The sequence below is a fragment of the Solea senegalensis genome, linkage group LG2, assembly GCF_019176455.1.
Source record: "Solea senegalensis isolate Sse05_10M linkage group LG2, IFAPA_SoseM_1, whole genome shotgun sequence".
Taxonomy (NCBI): domain Eukaryota; kingdom Metazoa; phylum Chordata; class Actinopteri; order Pleuronectiformes; family Soleidae; genus Solea; species Solea senegalensis.
Window position 1 is genome coordinate 15,502,997 of NC_058022.1, and position 20,520 is coordinate 15,523,516.

The 20,520-nt window shown below is 40.8% G+C and overlaps 1 protein-coding gene and 1 long non-coding RNA gene across 6 annotated transcripts in view; one reads left to right on the plus strand and one right to left on the minus strand.

Moving 5' to 3' along the window:
- Positions 1-1,166: 1,166 nt before the first annotated feature.
- Positions 1,167-20,520, minus strand: part of LOC122786243 — a 62,009-nt gene continuing 42,655 nt past the window's right edge. The window contains exon 2 of the long non-coding RNA XR_006362415.1: positions 1,167-2,186. This is a non-coding gene — a long non-coding RNA (uncharacterized LOC122786243). The remainder of the gene's footprint in view (positions 2,187-20,520) is intronic.
- frmpd4 (FERM and PDZ domain containing 4) overlaps positions 5,294-20,520 on the plus strand; it is a 34,091-nt gene continuing 18,864 nt past the window's right edge. The window contains exons 1-2 of one of the 5 annotated variants that reach the window (XM_044052205.1): positions 5,294-5,508; positions 19,482-19,598. In XM_044052205.1, coding sequence (XP_043908140.1) covers positions 5,465-5,508; positions 19,482-19,598 — 161 coding nt within the window. In that variant the 5' untranslated portion in view covers positions 5,294-5,464. Of the gene's footprint in view, positions 5,509-10,326; positions 10,814-16,260; positions 16,383-19,481; positions 19,599-20,520 lie in introns of those variants that run through there. The other 4 variants (XM_044052228.1, XM_044052213.1, XM_044052237.1 and 1 more) reach the window with 4 other exon arrangements.

Here is a 20,520-nt window from a genome sequence, read left to right on the forward strand (position 1 = left end):
TGTAGCAAAACAGGCATTGAAACGCTTCCCTAAGGTTAAGACGGGTGAATTAGAATAATGTATAATGTTAATTATAATATAATGTAAAATTGCATTTAATTAAATCATTTCAAATCTTGTAATTGGCGATGTATCTATGTGAGTGGTTTTAGTTGCAGTCCTTGTTGGTAATTGCTAAAGGAAATTCAAATCTCTTGTTTGTGTTGCTGATAAACTGTGGATGAGTCAGCATGGCATGATCTGAGTGGCAACATCCTCCCCTTGTAGACTACTAGACTGCGACCACTAGATGGCAGCAACACACACATTGCAGTGCTAATTACTATTATATTCATTTGGAGACTTGTGTCGACCAGATTTAACAGGCTTGGGGGCACCAGAGCAGAAAAATGAGCAACAAGGCCACACCATTCCACAACTTCCCGTGTATGGTGTGTTCTCTATTTATGCTTGAAAATAAACAGTGTCAGTTTTGTTTCTGGTCATATGAGTAAACACTAATTCAATTACTAATATGCACCCTATGGGTACATGTTTCATAAATTGTGAATCCAGATTCTGACGCAGTAAAACAGGGTCTCATAATCCAGTTATGTGTCTGGATCCACTGAGACAGAGTGACTCATATGATTTTGTAAAATTGTCACAGTGAACTTGGGGCTTCGCTCACTGATCGGACAAGTGGGCACAGTATAGGGCCTCAAACTCCAATGTCCTGGGGGCCAATGAGTGTCTAGTCAATATATCATGATGACATTTCATGGAATTTCAAATTAAAAGTGCTTGTTTTGATATGAAATGGTGTTTCCTTCACAATAAAACATATTTATGATGCAAAATGGATGGATACAAAACTGTAATGGATTTAATAGTGTGATAATTGTAAATGTCTTATTATTATGATGAAAATGTTACTAACAAACACAAAGAAGAGGGGGTTGCAGGCCATGTTTTGATGATAACATGATATTAAGTAGCAGGCTGCATATAATTGAATGGAGACATCTGGTATGTACAATACCTGCTAAATGAAAAGCAATTCAACACAATAGTGGTATATTTCTATAGTGCACTGTAACAGATGCATTAATTCAAACATTTTCAAAGCTCTAGTATGCAGAGATCAACACTTTCTAAAGCAGAATTACCTGTAAATACAACAATGGTGGAATTTTGTCCCTGGGGACTTAGTATTTTATTGTACTGCAGGTAAAGCTTGTGAGTTACAATTAAACTGAGTAAACTTGATGTGGATTTTGCTTCATTGTGAGTCAAACTGTGGTCATTAAAGTCAAATCGGCTTGAGTTGAACTCTGTCCCAACTGTATGGAAAACATGTAAATGAATGCATATTTCCTTACTGGCAAAACTTAGCTTAGCCGTGACCTGATGCAGTGTCTTGTTTCTGTCACTTGTCTGTGCTGGCGCACTGTTGAGCTCACGTTTAGCACATTGCATTATGGCGTTATGAAGCCTCAGTGATATTAAATAGATTAAAGCTATAATCTCTTCTAGCGAGAAAACAAGACTATTTATTTGTTTGCTATGTGTGTACAGTCATTGAGAAACACCTATTATGTCATAAGTTGTGGCAGTTAAAGGCCTGTTCTGTCAACGGGAAATTGAATTTGCTTACATTGTCGTGTTGTGTGTTTCTTTTTCTGCTGCGGCCCAACTCTCCACCCCTCGTGTTGATGCATCTGGTGCAGAAGTGAAACATGATGCATTTGTCTTTTGAAAACTGAGACTCTCGAGACAAAACACAGTTTCCAATCCTTTAGTGCAGCTATATCAGATTGGAGACTCCTATTATTACTCTGATTACCAACCCCTACATTTGATAGCGCATCTTCTCTACGGTGAAGGGGGAAAATGACAGTAATGGGGAGAGGGAAAATGCAATCTAGATGTCAGACACGCATTTGATTAACCACTTTCAGAGGTAGTCTCTGCATCTGGGTAAGGCCATGCCATCTCACATTTCAACTAAACCTCATCCTTCAAACATTACTGGCCACACAGTATTGATTTTTCATTGTTCTCAATATCCCCTTGCCGTTAATAGAATTTACACCAGACTATCAAAGTCTCAAGGAGGCCTCCCCTCCCCGGACAGTACTGCAGGGATACTCTGAAAGGGCACACTCCAAGCCTGCTCTCCTTTAGCTCCAGTTGTGCGTAACTACCTGAGAGAGAGAGAGAGAGAGAGAGAGAGAGAGAGAGAGAAGACATGGAAATTGAAAATACAAGTGAAATTGAAAATTGTGTTAGCAGTAATTTGGATGAAAATGAAGAGCAGCAGAGGTGAGTCTGAGGCTGTTTCTGTTGTTGTTCTTGTCTCACAAATTTAAGACTAATTGGCATCATTTGATATCTATATGTTTAGGGATGTCAATGCACTGTTTGTTTTTGAAAGTAAATATGTGCTACATTCATAACTGTGTCAGTATAGAATGTGTCAAAACTTAAAAGTTTGAAAAAAAACGAGGTTTATAATTTAGATTTACGCTTTTACTAAAAATGGTTGTTCGGTGAAATCGTCTAAATGTAAAATGATGGCTGTGATCTCTTAGATGAGTGGAATCAGTGATCAATTTTCCATTCTACTGTGACCAATTATATTCTTTATCGTCAGGCGTAATCATAATCCCCAGCATTACAAAATGATGAGATTCTGGCTGATAGATAGACTTAAAACCCAGCCTACAGCATCGCAGTGTTTCTGATTCAAGTGACAAGTGACCTTAGCCACTGTCCATGGGCACATTGATTTTTCTCCCACATTACAGATAATTGCTGGATGCTGTGAATCCTATCCTCCCAGGGCAGCAGGGAGGAGCCTCAGTTGTGTGTTGACACGAGAGTATCTGATTTGAGGAATGTGATATCCTGGGTTCTCATTGACTCTTATTGACTTCTGTGTGCTTCCTGTCTATGCTATGACTATATTTAACAGCTTACTGGGCAACTTGTTTTTATACTTGTTTCATTTCATTGCTTAACTTTTAAATACAAACAAATGTCCGTTACATTTTCAAATGAGTTCGCTCAATGTTGATCAAGCCTACCAACTCTACTTTGATTCTCTCTGTATTTCTCAATATAGTGGTGTTAAGATCTGGTGTTATCTGACAATATTCCAACGCTACACAGAGAGAGAGTGATTAGTTTTATGCCAAGACAGAGTGGCAACATTGTGCAAAAACACAAGAAAGTGCCCACAACAAACTAGAATTAACAGCTAAAAAACACATGACAAATCTCTGACAAATAATGTTGCATTGTTTCTGTTCAGGGAGAGCATCAAAGGTTTTGCACAACAGCTTTAACTCATCCAAAAAAGGTATAATAATATAATGTTTTTTTTTTTCATCAAGAGCTGTTTCATTGAATAATGCAACTTAATGAAAATGTTTGATTTGACGGTTAGAACACCTTGACTTTAATAAGAGCAAAGGCTGTGTCCAACTCCGTTAATGGGTTTCCAACTTGTTCAATTAATTATGATTAATGACCTATTTGGCATTCGTCTGTGATGGCAGAAAAGATAACGATCCTGCCAAATTGTGTAAATCACATTACTGGAATGGATGCAAGTTGACATCTTTTACAAATACGTGAGTAACCTTTAGCGGGGGCCAAGCAGTAGCTCTTATTATATTATTATGTGTTTTCCTATTCTCCTCTCATCATTTTATGCAAATGACTGCGTTTACTGTTTGTTCTGCTCCATAAAGTAAGGGAAAAAAAGTCACTTTCTCTCTTATTATGTGGGGCTCAAATCTGCTTTGATGCACTGAAAATTAATTTGTTCTGCATTTTAATATCTTTTGCGTGTGAAAGTGACTATTGCTTTGGGTTATTTGTCTTAACTGCCGTTTATTACTTATTTAATGTTGGTTCCCTCTGCCCTAAAGAGTAGTTAACTAATGAATCAGAAATTTAGAACAGTATGGCAGTCATGAAAGCTGTCAGAGCAATGTGCTAAGAAGCATGGAGCCTCATGTTGGTCTAAAGAAGCAAATGAGCCATCCACCCACACGCCGTTAACAGCACATTTGACAGAATGAGTCTCAGAACAAACACTGCTCTCCAGCACCATCTGAAATCATCGCTGTGCGGTGACCCCGAGCCAACATGCAAAGTAACTGGGATTCTTAGACACGTACAACGCACAGGGTCGCTGCACTCTGCACATCCCCTTTTCCCCGTTCTAAGTGCTGTGTCCTGCATGACACGGAAAAACGGGCGAGTGATGCAGTGCGCCGAGGCCCAGGGGCAAGTGTCAGACCACATGATTGAATGGATTCATGTGCAGAATTTATCTCAAAGGTCTGCTTTAAACGTCACACTGCAATCCACTGGGCCATATGTTCATGCACAAGTATTTCGATTGAAAATAATGTGCAGGTGTTATGGTTATAGTTTCTTGTTGCTGCATAGGAAGCTGAACTTTCTGTTGTCACAGCTCGCTTTGTGTCCCATACATGGCATAGGATGTGTTATGCAAGCAGTTTCATTTGCTCGCAGAGGCAAAGACACGTGCCTCAGTTCATAACTAATGGAAGACTGTGTAATGCCATTCATGCATGAAAGAGTCTGCGTGACATAATCCAGCGTGAACTATCATGATGTTAAAGTGCTCTGGCTTCATGCGAGAATGCCCTAAAACCACCCCAAAATGTAAATTTAAACTAGCTGTATTCGTTAGTTGAATACTACATACTGTAGATGATGAAAGTACATAAAATAAAGGTATACACGACGTTACTATAAAACATTTAGGTTAATTCCATGGTTTATATACGGCTTAGGTTTGCCTGTGTTAGGGGTGACAGTTGGCATGCAGACACATAAAGTCTGGATTTCGGTTGAAGCTTATTTTTTTTTAATCTCATGGATGATAAAACACATGCCATTTACAAATGACACACACAGGAAGCAGATTAACATTCAGATACTGCAATTTGGTTATGTGCTAATATCACCAAAGTAAAATTCTCATGTTTGCAGTTGCCTTTCGTTGGAAACTCAAATTTGTTTGAATGATCCTGCAATGAAACAGAGCAGTTGAGTTGAAATGTGAAAACACTATTTGTGAATTTCATAGTTTCCATGAGAGTCTGTTCATGGAGGCGGCCTTAACTAGCATAGCAACCTATTGGAGTCCAGCTGTTGGGCATTGATCCCTCTTTGTTTTCTGATGCACTGGCCCGTAATGTGATGTTGTTTCATTACTGAGGCAGAAGCGACAAGCTCAGTCTCCTCCCCCAGGGCACTGGCCACTCACTTGGACACTGTATGTAATCGTAACTGAATGCCTTAGTCAGGCAAGCTCAGATGCTGATGGGAAGACCAAATAAAGCAGTTTGGGAGAAAAGGACGAGAGAACACGTCAGTGGACGAGGTTTAAGGGGCCTGTGCAGGAAAAACTGAGTACTGCAACAGAGAATTGTCATCAGCAATGGACCCAGATGACAATGAACTTGGCATCTTCACTGTCATTCAGTGAGTAATGTGCTGTGGATGCTGTGCTTATATTCTAACTCGGTCAGGGCTGACTACTGATTACACAGCTCTCAATTCTCCGAGGATGAGAGTGGTAGTTATTGTGCTTTGCTTTTCACCTCAGCTTTACATCTTTATAATGAGATTTACTGATTGACACAAGGAATGCTTTTAAAAACAAATAATTGATTTTGTGTAGTAGTGTGTCTCATTGTTGCCATGAATCAAATGCAATGAGTCATGGATCATTCTTTGTCACTCTCTCTGACTGTAATGATTCCATATACAGTATATCCCTGTGTAATTGGCAAGACTTTCCTTTGTGATTCAATGCTACTGTTGTATGGTCTTTGCACCTGTGTCACAGCAATGAACAATGAAACCAGAGTTGCTGCAGGACGTCAGTATAATTAAACATCTGTAGCTTTGCAATCTGCAGCCACATTTTGACATGATATAGTCTTGATAACTGTAATAATTGGCCGTTAAGATGTCAGTTCAAGGGTCCAGGTATACTCACTCATTGGCTTGGTTGATGGGACATTTAAATCTGTAATGGTTGTTTTCTCTTGGCACATTGGGAAAGATTTGGACATTCTAATGTATCACCACCCACAGAGCTGATATGGTAACCCTGTTTGTAGCTTTACTGGCCATCTGATGAATGTAAGTGCAATATTCATACTCTTTTATTTATGTTTTTGGACTCCACCAACTCCTGGTTTGAAAAATATGACTCTTTAATATGTCACTACCTATGTCCAACCTCTTTGACAGGTAATGTGCAGTGAGTTGAAGAGGGAACAGCAAATCAGAAGTCAGGGGCATATTATTTTAGAGCAAGATATGTTTCATTACTGTGGGTTGGATATAAACTAGTCAGTCGGGACTGAGCTGTGATAGATTGGCAACTTTCCACCATGTGCCATGCCGGTAAAGCCTTAAGCTTGCAGTGAACACAATGAACACAATAAGCAGATAGATAGAGAATGGATGGATAGATGGATGGGTGGATTCAACATGACCTGTCAGTGACCCACTTTGATGATGTTTAAAGCCGCAGTGTGCAACTTTTAAAAAGGAATGAATGTCAAATGAGTTCCCCCTGTGTGTTTGTCAGTATAGCAGTGTTCTGATTTCTGTGTTGCCCGGTGACAGTCCCATGCTGCTCACAGAGTGATGCATTTTATGTCGTGACTCACGGAGGTAAGGAAGATGCATAACAGCTATGACGAGATCGTTACAATATGGGCCTAGAGTTGTGGTTTCGGAAGACTCCGTAGAGTCACCTGAGGAGTAGGGAAAGTTTGATATCACTGCCGCCTCGTTGTCTGGAAAATGTCAAGAAGCACCCACGAAAAGATTCCTCCTAATCCTCATAGTCTGACACATGCAGACAGCCTCTCTGTCGTTGTGTGTGTGTGTGTGTGTGTCGATGAAGAGAGCGGCATCCCTGTCACTTACTGCAGAACCCCAGTTCATGTCTGTTCTTGCTCCTAACAGCTTGTTTTTTTAACTTGAGATTGGGACTACTGCGAACATATCATCAACGGTGGTGGGTGGATGGGTGGTGGCATTAAAGTAGTAAAAGAGATGTGTGAGAGATGAGGGAAGTCTCTTTTACATGTAACTTCTTCCTGACTTCATTAATTGCTCCACAAACTCTCCTCTTCACGACTCCAGAACCATCTGAATATCTCTGTGACCATACAGCTGCGTATAAACACTAATCAGTTGCACCACTCTTCCCTCTAAGGCATCACACGTGTGCCGGTTTCTTACGTAATTACAAAAATGAAGAGGTGCATGACACATGGCCTTGACAACCTGTGGAGCCCTCGTGCCCAACACGCCTTGCTCCAGATGTGCTGCAGTGACTATAAACCAGGCTTTAACTTGCGCTTGTCCTCCATTTTCACAGCAACACAACATCACTCTATTTTTTTGTTCAAAAAGGATCTGAGGCCAAGCTGCCCTCGCAGCACCCTCTGCTGGACTCTAGGCAGAATGTTTTGAATTTGAATGTTTTTTTTTAAGGTTCGAGTGTGAACTTTCCCCCTCCAAGGGACAGCCCTTGACATTGGTTTGTCTAGGAAGATTGAAAGTAAATCTAGGAGAACATTTTGAGTGTCCCAGAGCATTTTATCCAGTCGGTGAGGGGATGTGGGGGAGGAGAATGCTAATGGCAACAACAGACATGGAGTAAAGTCAGCTGAAAGACGAAAGCAGCTTCAACTGCACATTTACAAGACTCACAGAACCTGTTGGGGTTTTATTCACGCTACACAGCACAGTAATCTCAGTATGAATGTGAACTTCATCAGCAGGTGCAGTGGAACCAGCAAACCAAATCCATAATCTTTTCAAAACGTAGTGCAAGGGAACACTTCACTTGTTATTCCAATTATACAGATCACAGAATGTTCAAGGGGGAAAACACCATTTAGATCTTTAAACTTCCGCCTAAAAGCTGTTTAATTGACTAAATAAATCAGCAGCAGCGCAGGCACATCTACTCTTACACTCACAGATTGGAAAAGTTGAGCTCCAGCAGTGGCGCACTGACAGAGGTTGACAAACAAACAAAATGCAGTCCATGGGGCGGTTTGCTGAAGTGAACACAATAACACATGTGGATGATGTCCAGGGGCTACTTATATTGAGTTGAGATCAGAGGGCAGTACTGCTAAGATGAGTACAATAGAGTATAACATATTGTCTGAATTAAGGCATGACCTCACACCTATATTCCATGGACATGGAGAATTTGTGCAAAGTCACCAAAGGCAGGATATTAGCACTATAGTGTTTAAGTGGCTAATTGTCTCAGAGAGCTCTATTTTAAAAAAAGCAATGATGGGAGAAGAGTCAAGGATCAACAGAGCAGTGAGTGTTTTTTATCGGTCAAAGCCTCAGCCATAGTCTCCTTAGATTTTTGCATCTGTCTGACCCTAATATGCTGTGCCACTCATGTTGGCCTCTGGGCCGCAAGCCCAAACGGACAAATATAACTGTCCAAAATACGCTGAGTCTCTCAATCCTCCTCCAGAGTGGTTGCATTTAAAGCAAATCATCAGATATGTTCTCCATCAGTGAGTGCATCATTGATGCCTGGTGCGCTTCATAAAAAACAAAAAAGTGTTCTGCTTCAATAGTATGATTAAGATAATATAACTGGAATATTCTTCAATGGTCAATAGATAGATTATTGGTGTACATGTAATCAGATTAAATCAGATAGTTTCTTCGGAAGAGACAACATTCTTTACTGTGTGTTCCAATCTCACCAAAGGCACATTGCAAGTTGTGGCATTTGAATGTACTGTATGATGGTTAATACTTAATACAGTTGAAGGAGTTGCATATTCTGGCTATGAATTCTTCAACTAGCATTAGTTTTCTGTATATTTTTTGTATTCATTTATTCATTGCTAGCTGACATTTTTATTGATTGGGCTGCTTGTCATTCTGTGACGCTCCCAGTGGGGATTCAAACCGGATATAAGTAGACGGGGAATTATCACTGTTTACGCCATTTACATGGTGTCATTTTGACTCTACTGCAGCAGTCATCCAAAGGGAAAGGATCCTGTTTGGACATTTTTATTTCTGAAAATAAATTGTTGTATTCACGTATAAAGTTAGATAAATGGAGGACAAGATGCTTTTGAAGAATATGTTTTTGTTATGTTTTGTTGCCAAAGCACTTCACAGATCAAGAGAAAAGTGTCATGGTCATTGGATTTCTGTGATAATAGATTTCTTTTTAAAAAACTACCTGAGCCTAGTTTTTCCAAGAGAGGTGCCTCTTCTATGGCGCTTGCTCTGTGGGATAGTAGAAGCATCGTGATCAATCATCTGAAGATCGTGATAAAATGTTTTTTTGCCAAATTATATCTGTTCTCATGACTCTCCTATTCATTTATCTACATGCAAAACCCTGACATGAAATCAAGAATACCAAACATACTGATTTTCCTTCCATCTTGAACTAAATGGAAATGTTATGTGAATGTATTTCAGCCTAAAGAAATATTGCAGTGGAAATTACACGCTGGCAGCATCTGTCAGCATACAGCTGACTACTTGGAGCACCATGCATCACAACAGTGCTCATCTTTGATTAATTACACTAACCCATTTTACATTTGCTGTTAAAAAACATTGCATCAGCTCTGTGCTTGTTTGTGTTGGGTGAGTTGCTAAAGAGCTTGGGGGCCTACAGTAGTGCGTAGTGAAAGGCTCCATTGAGAGAAAGCATTTAGCAGCTCAACATCTTTACACCCACCTCCGCCTTCACTAACCCCCTTCCCGTCATCCTCCTTTCTATCCTCTCTCCTACCCCAACCAGTCGAGGCAGGTGGCCATACACTCTGAGTCTTGTTCTGTCACGTTTCAAGTGCAGTCTCATTGTGTTCCTGTTTCTCTGTAATAGTTGTAAGGTCTTGACCAAGTACCTCGAGGTAATGCATGCTACGAATTCAAAAACAAATGATGGGTACAGTACAGACATTCTAATGTGCAGCTGTGAGGCAAACACCTCAGCTGGGGAAGGAGCACATTAAGTCATCCCGTCTCTCCTGCTACTCTCACTGCTCCCCTGTTGCTTGTGCTTGTAGTGTGTCTTTAGCCTTTCCAACCCTTCTGTGCCTTCTGGAAACACACCACATGGCTGAGGATTGATGAGACTATCCTTTGGGGAAGGTTTGGAAGCCGGCTGCATCTCTTGGTAGCAATCCCTCATACACACACACAGACACACACACACTCTCTCTCTCTCTCTTTCTCTCTCTGCACATTCCTCTTTCCTCACTCCTCCACTCTCATCTCCCACCACCATTGCCACCTCTGTCCCTCCCTTCCTGCCTCTGCCTATCACTCTGGCTCTCTCTGCCTCCCTCCACAGCTGTTGTTACTGCGCGGCTCCTGCTCATCATTCCACCGTGATGGAAATGAAATGAAGGTGGCTTAATACAGCTAATAGAGGCATGCTTTGAAGGGTATAGTTGTGGGAGGAGGGAGCTCTGCTGCCAGATCCTTTTCCATGGGCTGTGGATTTGCGCTGCTGAGGCGAGGACAAGCAATCACTCAGCCATGCAGAAGCCCAGACAACAGGACTAATCTCTCCACCTGACTTGTGGAAGAGTGGCACCACTTTTATTTCTGCATTAATTTATTCCCTGCTGCGAAAGACAGTTTGGGACAATGGAGCCAGAGTGAAGTAGATGGTACATTTGTAGCTTTGACTGCAGTCTGCAGCACACATGGATGTGTTCAGCTTTGTCAAGATGCCAAAGCTGTCAGGGTGAGTCCGACGGATGCTGCTGTGTGTTTGCCTGTGGCTGCGCCTGTTTGCTTCCCAGAAGGCTGTGTGTGTGTCGTATGTTCAAAGGCATGACTGAGACAATGACACAGGGATAACGCCGGAGCAGTGTGATTAAAAATGCTGAGTTATTGATTGCCCAAGAGGGCAAGTTGTGCAGTCATGTGTGATGTGAAGTGAATGAGCAAGTGTGGTGGAAAGAGGTGGTGGTGGGGGGGTGCAGAAGTGGATGCGGTTCCCATATAAACTGTCTTTATCTACAGTAACTTCATACATGTCTTATTCTGCAGACAGTGTTTTGTTATGTCATAGAAACAGCACCATGTTGAATCACTATGCACAGACCTGCCTGTTGTTCCAGATTTCAAATAGAGTCAGGAGGATCAGGGGTTATAACATTATTGAAAACTAACTAACTGTGTATGAAACATCTTTGGTAATTAGCCTTATTTGACTGAATATGGCATTTATTATGAGTGAAGTTCACATGTGACCAAAACAGGAGAAACCTTGTACTTTGAAATATAAATTAATATAGTTAAAAAAAAACCTGATTGCTCTTTTTTTATTCTTTGTGTATGAAAGAATGGGAAGTGTAGTTTAAAAATATCTTTTTGGCTTTGAAATTATGTAAAGTGCATGGTATGAAGTCAAGAGTAATTCATTCATGACCAGGGCAGACACTTCACCTCATGCACCCATGGGTCTGCTAGATTGATCTGATCTGCCCCAGTGAACAGTAATCCTCCGAGGGGATTTGGCTTCATCAGGGACACTACAGTCCACTGGTGTTGGAAACAAATAATCATGAGTGGGCAATTTTAAATCAGATGTACCGGTTTGTGTCATATTTGCATTTCATTCATCTCATATATGATCATCATCAACAAAAAATATTAATATTAATGTAGCTTTAGTAGCAGTGAAAGATTATAATTTACCTGAGTTTTAAAGCTGCTTGTTTTTTTTGTTGTTTTTTTAAATAGGATTCCTAGAGAAAATCAGACTGGTAGCAGAGATTTTTCATCAGGCTGTTTTCCAGTTAGTCCCCCTCCTTGGCAGCATTTATGATGCAGCTCCCAGTGGGCCACTAACGTCACTGCATCCTGTCACTGTTAATAATGCCACACAATGCTGTCCCTGATTATGAGTTACCACTGTTACAGTGGCATTTCTTTTTGTTTCTCCCCCTCTCAGCTGCCAGCAAGAATTACACTCAACAGGATGCTGTTGCATTAAGCCTGATAAAACAGTTCACACAAAAACACACTGTATGTATTTGGAGATCTACAAGATGGAATGGAACATTTCCCCTCATTGTCTCTTCCTCCTGCCTCGCAATGCCCCCAGATACGACAAAAGCATGCTCCTTCTTTCATTTTCTTCATACATCAGTTAAGTTTAGAACTATAGAGCATTCCATACTTTATGTTTCTTCAATTACACCATTTTCGCCAACGTTAAAATACAGTGGTGTAAATAGGCTGAGCAAAGTCAGCAACTGACTTTTCACAGGAGGCAGATTTATTCCCAATAAGATCATTCGCTCTTTCATCCTCCTCCTCTTCCTCACATAAGCCCCTTTTCCACTAACGCGACACAACTCGCCTTGCACAGTACGGTTATTTTGCGTTTCCATTAGTGATAGTACCTGATACTTTTTTTAGTACTTGCTCTGGACACGTTCCAAGCGAGCTGAGCTGATATGATGTGTGACGTCGTCAGAATGCCGGCCACAGATTGGTCAGAGTGCCGTCACAGGAAGAGGCATGAGCGTGATGTAACACAAGAATCAAAGCGCACAAAGCTGAACTGTAGATCAGTTAAAAAAACAACAATCCTGGGTTAAACTTCAACAATTACCAAGGAAATCTAAAATCCTAAAATCTCATCATTTTGTGATGTGTAAAACAAAGTCACAGCAGCTGTGCTGTAATGACTCCACCCATGTTGAGGAGGTACTATATTGTAATGGAAAACCAATCAAACTGTGTAGAGTCAATCCGTGCCGAGGTGAGGCGAGCTGGGACCATGTAGTGGATCTATTTCAGACACTAGTATAGCAAAATAGGCTGACTCTAATTATTATTATTTAATTGCATTGTTTTTGTTATTTGTTTAATTTTCTACACAAAATTTCTCAGCTCCACTCAGATCACACACTCTGGTATATAGAGTAGAACAGCATTTCTGGTTCTACTGGTGGTATATGTACCTAAAGTTTGAGAACCATGGTTGTAATGGAGAAATTTGTTAGTGGTGTTTTCATTATTTTCTTACATCCTGTAAGAAATAATGAAATAATCCTGTTACTGGTGTGAATGACTCATTGGCTGTGGCAATGACAGCATGAACATTACACAAGTATATGTAGAAAGGGTCAATTATCACTCAGTTACAGTACAGGAGGGTGGTTGAAATGTGTGTATATTATGACCGTCTATGTTTGTATGAATTGAGAGCTAGGTCTAGATTCTGGATAGCCTGGAGCTGGTGGCCCTGTTAATGCAGCTTGTTTTTGTCACCTTCATATAAAAGCTGTACTCCAGGTCTGTGAAAGTTTCTGGGTCACAAACATTAAATGAAATTATGTTGGATTCCAAGATTTTCTGCTGCTGCTTGTTATTATTCCCTCCCGCTCTGCGACCTGGTATGTTTTAATACCATTATATGATGGCAAACTTTGCACAGGAAATCAGTGGTCTGGATACAGATTGATTAACCTAAATGTTCATCAGAGTACACAGAGAGCAAAAGATCTGTCATACTTTGCCATTCAACTCAGCAGCTCTTAGGAAAGAGTGGATCAGACATTGCTCAGGGTCAGAAATGGGAGCCAGCTGGCTGGTGGTTGAGGTCTCCAGCATCCATCTATTTTGTTCTGTCCTTAAGAGCTTTTAGCATAAAAGCAGTGAGTAGCACAATGAGGTGCAGGAGAATCCAAGTCCAGTTCATTGCCCACAGGGTAAGTGTATCACTATATGTTTTCCCAGAGCACTGGACGCCTGGGGGATGTAAGACTGAAATAATAATCATAACACAAATTTCTCTCATTTGTTTGTTTTTGCTGTTTATAATATGATCATCAAAATGAGAGCAGTGGACCGTGTAATGCGTTATGTGAATGCACATCACGTGTCTGAGCTGTGACTCGATATGTTTCCCATGTTGCACATTTAAAGCGCTGCAGATCAAAATATGTAAATGTTCGAACACAAGCTCACCTGTTCGGTGGTTCTTTGTTTCACTGTTGTAACAGGTAAACCACATACAGCAGGAGTCTAAGACTCACTTACTGTGAAAGAGCAGTAGGATGGTGGTGGGTGGCTGTTTCCCAAATGCTGCTTTATTCCCACCCAGAGGAGATTAACTAACCAAAACCTTTCTATACAGAGGCACCAGCAAGCTGCTCAGGATAGGGCGGTTGCCCATGGCAACAATATCAGTGCTTCCAAAGACAAACACAGTTATCCAGTGTTCAGTTAGAATGATGGGTAAAATAGAGTCTTATTCTTTAGTGACTATAGAACATTTCAGCATTGCTGCACAGTGCTTTGATACTGGGGTAAAGTACAATTCCTAGTCATCAAGGCTCCGTGATTTGGTTTGTGTTAATGTTACATCATCACTGTTTGCTTCGTATGAAAGTGGTTTCCTTGTATAACTGAGATTTTTCTGTACAGCGAATAAAGAAAAGGAAACTGCTGTTTAAGTCACAAAATGAGATATTGAGCATTGTCACCTTGTACTTCAAGGAGTAATCACTATGCTGTAATGTGATGTCACGCTGCGGCCACAGGATTAGGACCAAGTTGGTGGTTAGAGAAGTCAAGTGGAGGGCAGAAGTTTTCTTAAACAAAAGGCAGCACATGTTTGTCCTCAACGGTCTAAAAGGGGAGCAGAGCCTTTAATCGGAGCGGTTCCTCTCTGTCTGTGCCATTTCTCTGCCCCGCTCCCCAGCCTCCTCCCACGAGATGGCCATCTCATCTGCTGTCCCTCCACAGATTTCATATCCAAACACAATCACATTAGCAGTCTATTTCTGCATAAATGTCTCTTTAATTCAAGAGCACAGAGTATAGTGTCACAGCCCTTTCACGACAAAACACTTCACTTTCTGACACACAAGGTATATATCTATTTAACTGGTGTCATTGCAGTGGATTCAAGTAAGCCATACATTTTCTTTGAATTTCATTATCACTACCACTGTGGTTGTAGCGGTGTGCTTGTGTAAAGAGTGTGTATATGTGTGCGTTGGTTAAGCATAAGATAGAGAGCTTCCAAATGAGAGAGAATCTCTATGATGTGATGCTGCACTGAAATTTAGATTCTTATTTGTGTGTGCACATGGGTACAGTAACCTGTCTCACACCTAATACATGGTGGAGAAATCTTACAAAGAATAAAGAAATGGAGAAGTGGGTGCTCTGACAATCGGCACATAAATGTCTTTAACGTCCAGCTGTGAAGTACAAATGGATGTTGTTGACATCTGTGATGGCAGGCATGTCGCGCCAGAGCATGGTTTCATGTAGCCACATTGAGATTGTGTAAATTATTTAAACTAAGCGTGAGTGTCCTTGTAGGGAATGTACTCTATGCGGCTTATTTAACATGCAGAATTACTCCCCAAATTAACAGGATCTCTGCCTCCACTGCACATCAAGACATTTCTTTGCAAACCGTGCTTGCCTTCATAGAGATGAAAGTAAAAGTGAAGTACAGTGATAAAGCAGGGATCACATTGTTCATGCAAGTTTTATGAAGGATGTTAGGTGATCTCTTCCCCCGTGACAGTACAATGGAACGTTCACACGTGTCTTCCAAATTATAGCCACTAATGAGTTTGGATAAAAAGCTAGAGCCACAGTTCATCCTAACTAATGCTATAATAGCACAAAATTAGATCTGGATGTCGATGTTAGTTGTGGTAGCAAAGGCTTGCTGATATTATACCATAATGATAGTATTGTTACTTTCATGAGCTACAGTATAAGCGCTGTTTGCTTTTCCTTTTGTTGTTATTGCTTTTTTAAGATGAGTTTTTGGATGCTATTATATACCTGGAAAATACAAAGAAATGTGCCATATCCAAAAAATGTCAAGATGGATTTTGTATTTTTGAGTGCAACTTGTACAGGGGGGAATTATTTAGGAAGCAACATTTACTTCCAGCTTCTTGTTCTAACTGTCCGCACTTGGACTCCAACTCTTGTGTAGCCTGTTCATGAATTGTGCAGCATAGCTTGCCCACTTGGCGCTCAATTACTTAGTCCGATGTGACCACGCAGGCATCATATATTAATGCTACGTGGGGCAGATCAGTTTCACTGTCCACCAGCAGGTAAACCTTTTCAGCCTCTCTGTTAAGCCAGAGTCCTGCATCTCAGAGGCACAATACGCCTCCCGCCTGCAAGACAAAAGAAATCAAAGATCACAGTATCTATGACTGGGCCGATTCAACATTGTGGCTGAGAGACAGAAAATGGATACTGAGAAACGATTGGCCAGTTCAGAAACACATGTTGAAGGCACAGCATAACAAACCGTAAGTACAAAATTCTTCAATACGTTGTAGACCTTTGAAGAAATGTCAAGAACTACAGCACTTAAGGTGTAGTCTGACAAAAAACTACCACTCACATGCGGCAGTTCTTTGACCTTCTTTTCATTTACCTTGACTGAAAACTGAGTTTGCCCCCGCGACCGTCATGTGGAGGATAAAGCGGTAGATAATGAGGGAGGGAGTGAGTGACTGAAAACTATAATATGTAACATTTCTGTATTAAAATGTCCACAAACAGTGAGGCTAATGTTATATATTTTGTATGGTAGTGTACAAAACATTTGTAACACCATAAATCCATAGAAATCTGTATTTCTATTCAAGGCAATGGACCTATTTTGGTCACTTTTGTCTCTGATATATCTTTCATACTTCATTAGTTAGTCAGTGTGTTGTCAATAGTAGGATCACAACTACTCATTGTCATTGCAGCGTGTTTTGCTGCCAAAGCCGTTGTAGTGGTTTGGTGTTGAGAAGGTTGACTTAGCTTAGCAGAGGCTAATCAGCCACACAGCTACCCATGTTCCACAAAGCTTGTCCATTTATTTAACATAAACTACACTCCAACCAATTAATGCAATATATTACTTTTTGTGGTAATGAAGTCACAAATCATTTTTCTTGTAATATTCTTACATTTACAACGACGTGTAATGTGTTACCGTAAATTCACGCCACCTCACATCCACCAGTCGAGCTGAAATGGTAGGAAAAAAATGAAGCAGTGACATGTGCCTTCCTTGGTTTGGTTGTGTGCCACTGCAGATATGAGGCGCTTATGGCTTTGATCACAGATAGAGGCAGGATGTGTCACTATGGCTGCCCTTAGCGTCCGCGTAAAACAATGTCAGCGACATTTTGTCTAAACTCAATTAAATAGCTCTTCAGTATCACAAAAGAGACACATCACCAGTGTAATTTAGGCTCTGAGCATAACCTGGTCGGGAAAAAATAAAATGACAGCACTGTTTTGGTGCCTTTTACTTTTCCTCTTCTCGAGATTTAGATAAATTCTTAGATTCTTAGAAAAAGAATATCATTATAAGTATGTGTATATTATTTATTGAACATTCTTTTTACATCTTTATTCACAAAATAATTGTTCCTCTGTTTGTTTCAGGTGATATTAATGTAGCGAGATGCTGACATTCATGCTGAATATATCATATAATCCACCAGTGAAACAATGATGAATACAACACTGAGGATGTTGATTTACTGGTCTTGTATCTGTCTGTTTCTTGCGGCTGGTTTTGCGGGTAATACAATATGGATGAATTAATTTGTCTATTCTCTGTATTATAGATGTCAAATGTTTCAAAAAAATTGTTTCATCTTGATTTGCCCCAACATGTTTGAATTTCTGAGTACCCATATTTAGGATAAATTACCCAACACTGCCAGTTGTACTACTGCTACTTTTTCAAATATGAACAAAAGGCAGAGCGAAGCTCGTAAGTCCATGGCAGGAATACACACATACCGTGTATAAAAACATTAAACTGTCTGGTGACGCCGCTACTGCCGTATTCCGATAACAACAATCTTTAATGGTCCATTCGGTAATATCGACAGTTAAGGTGCTAACCAAACAAGACAACAACACAAGAATCTCCAAGCTCCCATGCTGCTTCTTGAAGTTATCAAACTAGGTGTTTTGTTATTGTTTTGATTTAAAAAAAACCTTAATCCAAGAATCTGAAATAGAGGTTACAATGATTCATCACTGAGGTGAGTGTTTGACAAAAATGTCAAACAGTGTCCAGTGGCGTCCATTTGAGCTGCAGGAAATGTGTTCTCGTTATACATCATGGAGGCCTGCTCCCAGCTAATGTATTGTAAGTCAGATAAATCTATACCCATGTGGAAACACTAATATCCCCCAAACACACCACTGTACTACAGAAGAAATCTGATTGCTTCCAGTGTTTTGAGACCAATTTGGCACACAATGTAGTGAACAAAAGAAAAACACAATTACCAGCCTTACTACTTCCACTCACTCACTCTCTTTCTCATCTTCTCCCACTTTATCCTCCACATGAGGGTCATGGGGGGGGCGCCGGTGCCTTACTTGCCCTACTATTCATTATACTTTAAAGCAGCCAGCTTAGATGTGTTGATTTTATTAGCTTAGGCACCATCAAAGCTGTGTTTTGGCTTAGGTTAACAGCTTTATAGCACTGCGTAACCCGTCTTTTAATGCTGATGGGCCGGCGATATTTTATTCATATCTCATGAAATGGCCATGTGACAGAAATGTTCACGGACACACCCACACGTGCACATACCGCACACTATTTATTATCCGCAGTACAGTAACTGGGGGAACATTAAGAGGCAAAGAAAGAGAGGCTTTGAATAATGAATGTGAAGAGCCCTGTTACACAGCAGACAAGCCTTTGAAGTGACATAACTTACTGCCGCCGCTTTCATAGTGTCACCAGTGTGCTGCAGACGCAAAGACAAGCACAAGGGTGCAGACAAAAAACGACAAACAAATGACGAATACTTTTCAACCAATTATAATCTCCTCAGTACCTGTACTTGGGCAACTTGGAGCATGATGTAGATTTAGAGTGCTCTGTATAATAAATTGTTCCATGAATGGTGGTCAATCATAGCTGTCTGTATTCTCTGATAAACTTTTATCAAATGATCTTGGCTGTGAGCAAATCAAAGATCAGCGTTATCAGAGAACTCCTCTGGGCTTCTTTGTAGAAATAATGGGCTGACATCTAGAAATAAAACCAATTTCATGCCTCTCAAAGCACAAGAGTGAAGCATGACAACTCCGCCTGTGTGTCGAGCTTACGTAATTAATTTGATTTGCATTTACGGAGTGAACTATGGCTGTTGGACACTGTTCATCATGTTGGAATCGGACACTCTGCTATCACTGGGTGGAACAACTTCACAACTCATATATTTTACTATGTATACGTCCATGATGAATGTCACGGGGAATTTCCTTTTCACCTTGGAGCTTGATTGTGTTACGCAAGAAGGTTTGAATGCAACCACCGAATCTGATATAAAGTGGGTCTGCGCTTCACTTCTCTCCCATTTCTTCCTCTGCAGCCACAGGACCAAATCCTCAGGCTGGCCACCCCCTTCAGGGACCTGGAGTGCGACGCAGGGACCCCCCAATGGATGGGACATGGGCACTAATAGAGAGGGGCGTGACTGCTACATCAAGTAAGTACCCTGTGTTTAAAGGAACCGAGTGGAGCTTACTCTGTCCCAGATGTTTCAGACACTTTGCCAACCCGTGATTATTCCTGCCACGTCACTGCCTCCACACTGTCTCCATCTGTGCATTCAGAATACTGATTCTCTGTTCCCTCCACTGCTGCCTGCGCACACTCTGCCACTGCCTACTCTCACTCTCGCTCATGCTCTCACACACCCACAGTACTCCTCATGCAGTCTACCAAATGCAGAAGAGGGAGAAGAGGAGAGTGTGAGTGTGTACACATTGGTGTTGAAGAAAAAAAAAAATTGACCTGTGCAGGGATTTGTTAGGATGCAAGAGGCTTCATGTTCTTTACAGGAGGCTGGATCAGTGTTGTCAGTATAACTGATCCTACATAATAGGCACTTCTGGAAATCTGCAGAGGCAGGTAAAAAAAACCAACAATTGTTTGTATGTTTGTCCTGATGTAACAAGTGATTTGCTGGTTTCATTTGTCCTGTTCGTTGAGCTTAGCTTTCCTCTGCTTTTTCACATCTGAGATGTACAATACGCATCCATGCTCTCACATATTGTTGCATTCATGAGCCTTTTTTTTGCTCCTCTCATATGTTATTATTGTTATTATTATTATTATTATTATTGTTACAAAGAGAACTCACACATGTCTTTGTAGGCTCTACATGCACATTGAAAATAAATTAAAAATGAACAGACTTGAGGGTGAGCACTTTTCACACGTGGGTTACAGCATGAGAAGCATGATGTCAGAGTAGTTATATAAGCAGTATGGAGCAGCGAAAGTGCTGGATGCAGAGCGTGGTGCGATGGAGGCAGTTCACGGAGGGTGTTGTGGCTTCACATTTTGCGTCCAATTTTGAGAGAGGCTCATGAATAATCAAATGTCTGTCTGTCTGTGTGACTCTC